Source organism: Chiloscyllium plagiosum, chromosome 31, assembly GCF_004010195.1.
Source record: "Chiloscyllium plagiosum isolate BGI_BamShark_2017 chromosome 31, ASM401019v2, whole genome shotgun sequence".
Taxonomy (NCBI): Eukaryota; Metazoa; Chordata; class Chondrichthyes; order Orectolobiformes; family Hemiscylliidae; genus Chiloscyllium; species Chiloscyllium plagiosum.
In genome coordinates, this window is record NC_057740.1 from 1616926 (window position 1) to 1624508 (window position 7583).

At 40.4% G+C, this 7583-nt stretch overlaps 1 protein-coding gene across 6 annotated transcripts in view; it reads left to right on the plus strand.

The window, feature by feature from the left end:
- The window catches only part of c31h19orf44 (chromosome 31 C19orf44 homolog), a 34236-nt gene extending 29216 nt beyond the window's left edge, over positions 1-5020 (plus strand). For 4 of the 6 annotated variants that reach the window (XM_043720784.1, XM_043720788.1, XM_043720786.1 and 1 more), the window contains one exon: positions 2690-5020. In XM_043720784.1, coding sequence (XP_043576719.1) covers positions 2690-2776 — 87 coding nt within the window. In that variant the 3' untranslated portion in view covers positions 2777-5020. The remainder of the gene's footprint in view (positions 1-2689) is intronic. The other 2 variants (XM_043720783.1, XM_043720789.1) reach the window with 2 other exon arrangements.
- Positions 5021-7583: the final 2563 nt, after the last annotated feature.

The window sequence follows — 7583 nt, forward strand, 5'->3', positions numbered from 1 at the left end:
TATGACTGTATGAGACTTTCCCCCCCCTTCCTATAACTGCCATCCATCACATACTGTTGCTGTTGCAAATTCCTCATCGCTTCTATCTGTCTCTCCAACCGATCCACTCGATCTGATAAGATTCACATCCAACAGCATTTATGGCAGATATAATCTGCAGTAACCCTTAAACTCTCTTTAAACTCCCACATCTGTCAAGAAGTACATATCACTGCAAAGGCCATTTTTGCTCCTTCACAATCTACAGACCCAGAAAATATCACCGTCGTAATCCTCTACAAAACACTGCACCAGGTTAAATTTATAGCTATGACTTGTATTTTAAGTTTGATAAAGAGACTTATCTCCAAAACTGTATAATCAAGAAAGAACCCACTGTACAGCCTCTCTCTCGGACAGACCTAAAACAACAATTAACTTCTCTGATTCTATGTTGTGAACTTTGCCCAAACCGGTTCCTCCAAGATTAGTTGTGAAATTCACTGTTTGTTAATTTTCTCAGATGCACTACGATGTCCAGCGACGCATGAATTCAAAAACATCAAAGGCAGTGACTGCAGGTTCTCTCTCTCTCTCCCTCTCTCTCTCTCTCTCCCACACTGTCCTCACCGTGTTCTTCTCCCTTTTAAAACTGCTGCTGTTTTGACTTTTCTTTCCAAAGTTCCAAAACAATGCAACAGCATATAACACAGTAATTGCTGCTTCTGGAATTCGAGGAAATCACCTCCAACACCTAAAATACCTCAAAAAAAAAAGGAGCAGCTCTTACAGCCAGAAATGTTTCCTGTTCTCCATCTTGGATTACCCAGAGTCCTTCTCTTAGAGGTGTACAGCACGGAAACAGACCCTTCAGTCCAACTCATCCATGCCGACCAGATATCCTAACGTAATCTACTCCCACTTGCCAGCACCCGGCCCATATCCAAACCCTTCCTATTCATATACCCATCCAGATGCCTTTTAAATGTTGCAATTGTACCAGCCTCCACCACTTCCTCTGGCAGTTCATTCCATACATGTACCACACACTGTATGAAAAGTTGCCCCTTAGGTCTCTTTTATAACTCTCCCCTCTCACCCTAAATCTATGCCGTCTAGTTCTGGATTCCCCACCCCAGGGAAAAGACTTTGTCTGTTTATCCGATCCAAGCCTCTAATGATCTTATAAACCTCTATAAGGTCACCCTTCAGCCTCCGACGCTCCAGGGAAAACAGCCCCAGCCTGTATGTAAACATTGTTTTGACTGTCTGTATTCATTAGAGTTTAGAAAACTGAGAGGGGATCTGATTGAAAAGTATAGAATTCTAACATGGCATTTATTGCCTATCTCTAATTGCCCAGTGGGTAGTTAAGAGTCAACCAGATTGCTGTGGGTCTGGAGTTGCATGTAGACCAGTCCAGGTAAGGATGGCAGTTTTGTTCCCTAAAGGCCATTAATGAACCTGATGGGCTTTTCCCAACAATCAACAATGGATTCATGGTCATTATTAGACTCTTACTTCCATCTGCTGTGGTGGAATTAGAATCCGGGTCCCTGGAACATTACCTCGGTCTCTGGATTAACAGTCGAGCAATAATACCATTAACCATTGCCTCCACAAACAATGATAACTGCTTAAATGTTAAAGGCATCAAGGTATGTGGACAGGGATCAGGAGTATGGCATAAAATAGAGCATCAGCCATGATCAAATTGAATAGTGGAGTAGGCTGTAAGGGCCGAATGGCCTACCCCTGCTCCTCGTCTCTGTGTTCCAATTCTGTTGCTTTATATAAAGGTATGTCCTTGACTTGGTACCAGATTTAAACTGGAAAAGAAATCAATACCACAGGAATCCCTTGATTTTTGTGTCCATTGCAATCGGGCCAAGGTCAGTGCTTTGCAGGAGACTGCAGGACCTGGAACAATGACGTGCATTTGTCAGGTGCTCCTAACATAACAAGGCACTTAAGAATAACAATCAAAATATAATTACAAAGCGAAATGAAGGAGATATTAGAGAGAAGATTTCAAAGAGGTGTAGCTTTAAAAAGGGTAGGAAATAAAGAGGACGTTGGAGGAAGATGTAAGGAAGAATGATCCAAATTGATTAGCAATTGATTCCAAGACTAGTTTATAAATCACTGCTCTGTGAGAAGGCTGGCGTATGGAGAGTTGCAGGAAGACTGAAGGAAAGACTTGCATTTTTGTTGCAACATTTATTATCTCGGAACTTCCCAAAGCATTTTACAGCTAATGAAATACTTCCATAGTGTAGTTCGCGTCTGCTGGTGTTCGGAAATGTGAAAGCCAATTTCAATAGATGGCAAATAGGAATTACCGAGGATAAACAATCACAAGGACATCAGGGAGAACATCCTGGCAATTCTTCAAACCAGCTATATGAAATCTTTTACAGACCAGAGAAGATGGACAGAGCCACTATTAAAAGTCTCATCTGAAAAACAGCACCTGCACAACAGTGCACCACAAAGTACTCCACTGAAATGTCAGCCTAGATTTTGTGTTCAAGTCTCTGGAATGGCACTTGAACCCACAGGCCTTTGGCTCAGGGATGTGAGTGTTAACGACTTAAAAGGATTGAGTGTAACCAATAAATGTTTTTGTACATTTACACTCATTATTTTGGACAGTAACCAATTGTCACATACATGCCACTTTAACCTGTTGTAATCTTTTCTTGTCTAGTTTATCAGACGTCATAGGTCACCACCACTTACCTTGGATGAGGCCTTGGAAGAGGTGCAGCAGGAAATGAAGCAATATCACTGTTAATGATGACTAACAAGACTGAGAAATAAATACTGCAATGTTAGTAATGGAGAGAAAGAGCAACTCCTGCAACTGGCACTCCTATCAATGTCACCTGTAAATTATTTAATATTCTAATGCTCACTTATGCACACAGCTTTTCAAACTGATTCTGTGCATTTACGAGTGGTTTAATTCTGCAATTAACATACCACATTGGCACTTGTTGCAGGAAAGCAGGTATGGATGAGAAATATAAATAATCTTTTTGTACAAATGGACCCTATTATCCCTTGTTAACTCCAACATTGATTAGAATCCGCTGAAGTTTCAGTATTTTTCTATCAGCAATATTTATATGCTAAATGTAGCTTCTCTACAAAATTGTTTCATGTTGTAATGAATTGGTTACTTAAAATTTATATTGGATGTCTCAAAGTGTTTCACAACCATTTAATTCCTTTGAAATGAAGCCACCTTTGTGAATGTGGTACCCAATTTTACACAAGATCCCATACCCCCCCCCAAATGACATAACTAACCAACTTATTTCTTTGTGATACTGGTTGAATGAGGAACTTCAGGTAGGAGATCCCACTGTTCATATCAATCATATGCACTCACCTGAACAGGCATCCAGGGCCTCAGGTTTGAAATTTTGTCTGACATTTATATTGCTGTGTAGAGCAATCCTTCAGTATTATATGTGTTAATCTGGGTGATATGTAGACTGGGGCTACAAACCACATTCATCTTACTTAGGAGAGAGCACCACTGTTTGAACTAAGCTTACATTTGAAGTTCTACATCCAATTTCCTATTTTGTCAATCGGAGTCCTGAATTTGTGAAGTTAGCAGCAACATCACTGGATACCTATAAAGCTGAGTATTTTTAAATAAAACTTCCTTGTTTGAAATTCCTCTTCATATCAGGCCATTTTACATTCTGAGTAACAATAAATGCTAAAAATTGTTTTGCTTCTTGAACTAATGATGCCTGGAGAGATCAAAAATGTTTAAATAGAAATTTGGACATCCAGTAAATAGTTGAATGAACGATGGAAAAATTCACATTTTAAAACATTTACTATAACAGACAGACAAAAAGCACTATTGACCAAACATACTTCATGCTGGCAACTTGTGGTTAACTACAGAATGGAATGTTCATAACCGATACAGTACACTTCACAGGTTTACACTGGCTTGTAGAGTTGTCACTTAAATTTTCTTTTCCTCTCTGGAAACAGTCCAAAATGATTTATTACTCCAGAGAGTTTACTTTGGAACTCTCCTTTCTCAAGCTGTTAACCTCTAACCCCAGAACTGTTAATCATGATGAGAGGATTACTGGAGATCGTCCCTCTAGGCACACAAAAGAATTTGGCTTTGTCATTCTGAGCACAGACTTCCACTTGCATTTTGGGGATCCCATACTTTTCCAGCGTGCTGGAGACTCCCAGTCAATTAACTAATAGCACAGAGGTTATTGCTGTTGTCTCCAAGTCTACCTTGTACTTTCTCCCAGTAAAACAATGTTTAATTTCTTGTAATCAAACCACTCAGGCTTGCAGGTTGGCTTCAAAGCAGGTTTTTACCATAAAGACATAATCACAAACCAGAACAATCTTTTAAACCTCATTATTGTAACAGACATCTTGCTACAGGTCTAACAGAAACTATGTTTGCAAATGATATTACTGAATCTGTGAAAATGTCCCAGTACCACAAGGTAATTCAAAAGCAAAGAAGTGTGGATATTTGAAATATGAAATAAAAGGAAAGGAAAATTCTGGTTATATTCAGCTGGCCGCATTTGCACCTATGGAGAAAGAAACAGAGTTGATGTTTCAGGGCAGTGATGTTTTGTCAAAACTGGAAAACATTGGATGTGGAACAGGTTGTAAGAAATTATTGAGGCATGGAAAGGGAAGAGGGGAGGAAAATGTCTGTGATAAAATGATTAAGATAGGAGTAATGATGGTACAAGGCCACAGGAGAGTGGAAACCATCCCAACAAAATGGGTTTGCTGTGATATCAACTCTCACCACCCCAGGCTGGTAAAAATGAACCCACTTCTCTCTTCAGCTACCAGACCTGAGTGTTTCTAGCATTTTCTGTTTTTAGAATTTAATATTTCAATGTAAACTTTCTCTGGTAAACCACTTACCATATTAATCTACAACATCGCAAGGGTGGACATGTTGCAGACGATAATGTGCTTTCATTCACAGGATGTGGGCCTTGCTGGCTGGGCCAACATTTAGTGCCTGTCCATAGTTGCCCTTGAGATTGAGGTGATGAGCTGCCTTCTTGAACCGCTGCAATCTATTTGCTGTAGGTAGAACCACAATGCTGATAGGGAAGGAATTCCCGGATTTTGATCCAGGAACAGTGATATATTTCAAACAGGATTGAGTGGGTTGGAGGGGAACTTGCAGGTTGTGGTGTTCCCATGTAACTGCTGCCCTTGTCCTTCTAGGTGGAAGTGACTGTGGGTTTAGAAGGTGCTGTTTAAAAAAGGCTTTGGTACACTGCTATTGAGTGTTGATGGCAGAATGAGAGAATGTTTATAGATGTGTTACCAGTCAAGTGAGCTGCCAGCTGGAGGAAGAATGCCTTATCTTCTGCCTTGGTACCCTTCAACCACATGGCATCAACATCGACTTCACAAGTCTCCTCCCATCTCATCCCAGATCCAGCCCTCCAACTCAGCACCACCCTGTTGATCTGTCCTACAGGTCCATCTTCCTTCCCAACTATCTGCTCCACCTTCCCCACCAACCTATCACAATTAACCCCCACCTGCATCCACCTGTCGTTTTCCCACCTACCTCCCCCACCCCCACCCCTCTATTCTCATCCTGTTTCCCCTCCACATTCCTGATGAAGAGCTTATGCCTGAAATATCGACTCTCCTGTCCCTTGGCTGCTGCCTGACCTTTCCAGCGCCACCCTTTCCAACTCTAAGTCCTTACTTTCTCATTGGTATCAAGCTTCTTCAGTGTTGAGGCTGCATGTATCCAGGGAAATTGGTGGTCTTCCATCACGCTCTGATTTATGCTTTGTCAATAGTAGGCAGATCTTAGGCCTGAGTTGAGTTGGAGTTGAGTTACTCACTGCTGGATTCCTAGCCTCTAACCTGTTCTTGTAGCCACACTTTGTATTGTTGCTCCCCTGTCTGGCTGTTCTTGAGATTCTCTTCCCTGTCGGTTCATCTGTCTGTCAGTTTGTTTGCCTGGCTTTTCCATCTCTCATTCTCTCTTGCTGTCTCTTTCCCGTTCTCCTCAAGTCCTTGAGGCTTCCCTCCTGTCTGTCTGCTCGACTGGACTTCCTTACTCCCCTCTGCTTTGTTTCTGAGACTATTCCTGCAGTCATTTAATCCTAACTTTGAGAAACTATTTTGGCTAAATTCAGAGATTTCTCTTTGAGAGTCTATAAAGGTTTAAATTTGTTGTTGCTAAACATTAGTTTTGGTGCTTTTGCTAAGCTGGAGAAACACAGCATTAGAAATATTTGCAGGAAAATATATCTTGTATCATATTTTATTAAGCATTTATTTACAGCCCAGTGCAGAACAGCTAGTACCATTTCATTTCAAAGGAAATTAGTCATCCAAACTTGATTTTAAATGATTGCATTGTCTCATGCTTTTTCCATTGCAGTTAGTTTCTTAGATCTTTTATCATGTGGTGCATTGCTTATCAAGTTCCTACTTCACTACTAAAGTAGATATTTACATTAGAACATAAAATAGAAACAATTAATTTTAGTTTCTAACCCTTTGCTGTACCACCATGTCATAAAGAGGCACGAACAGGCTCAGTCATACAAAGTAGGATTTGTTCTACACAAGCTTTTTGAAATAGCTAACATTTATACATTTTCAGATTATAAAGTGCACTCCTGAAGTGCATTACCTTTAACAAATCCAAACATTTCTGCTTGGTTCAAAAGAGATGTCACAGCAGACATTGGAAGGTTGTTTCCCTTGACTGGGAAATCTGGACACAGAGGCACATTCTCTAAATAATGGACCAATCATTACGGATTGAAATGAAGAGAAATTTCTTCACTCAGAGGATTGTGAATGTTTGGAACTCTCACATCCAAAAGGCTGTGAATGTTCCATTAACTAATATATTTGAGGCAAAGATTTTTGGTCCCTCAGGGAATCAAGGAACATGATGATTGAGCAGGAAACTGGAGTTGAGCCACCGTGGTCATAAAAGAGGCTGGAACAGGCTCAATAATCAGTTCCACCTATTTTTATATCTGCACTCCTAACTCCTGTCAAATTCATGGGAGATCCCGAGAGGTTGCATTACAACTTTCTCTCTCCAACCACTCCCCTTCAATCAGACAACTTTTAATCCCAGCCTGAGTATTTTAATAACTAATAAATAAAAACATTGAATGAAATCAAGTTTATTTTAAACCTCTCATAGCTTTTCTCCCAGGTTGCTCTCTGTGACCAGGGATTTATACAATATGCAAACGAATTTTCAAAATTTTCTTCCATGCACATCACATTATTAAATATTCATTTTTTTTTTCAATCAAACATGAAGTAATTCACGGCACGGTGGCTCAATGGTTAGCACTGCTGCCTCACAGCACCAGGGACCCAGGTTCGAATCCAGCCTCAGGCGACTGACTGTGTGGAGTTTGTACATTCTCCCTGTGTCTGCATGAATTTCCTCTGAGTACTCCAGTTTCCTCCCATAATCCAAAGATGTGCAAGTTAGGTGAATTGGCCATGCTAAATTGTCCATAGTGTTCAGGGATGTGTAGGTTGGGTGCATTAGTCAGGATAAATATAGAGTAATC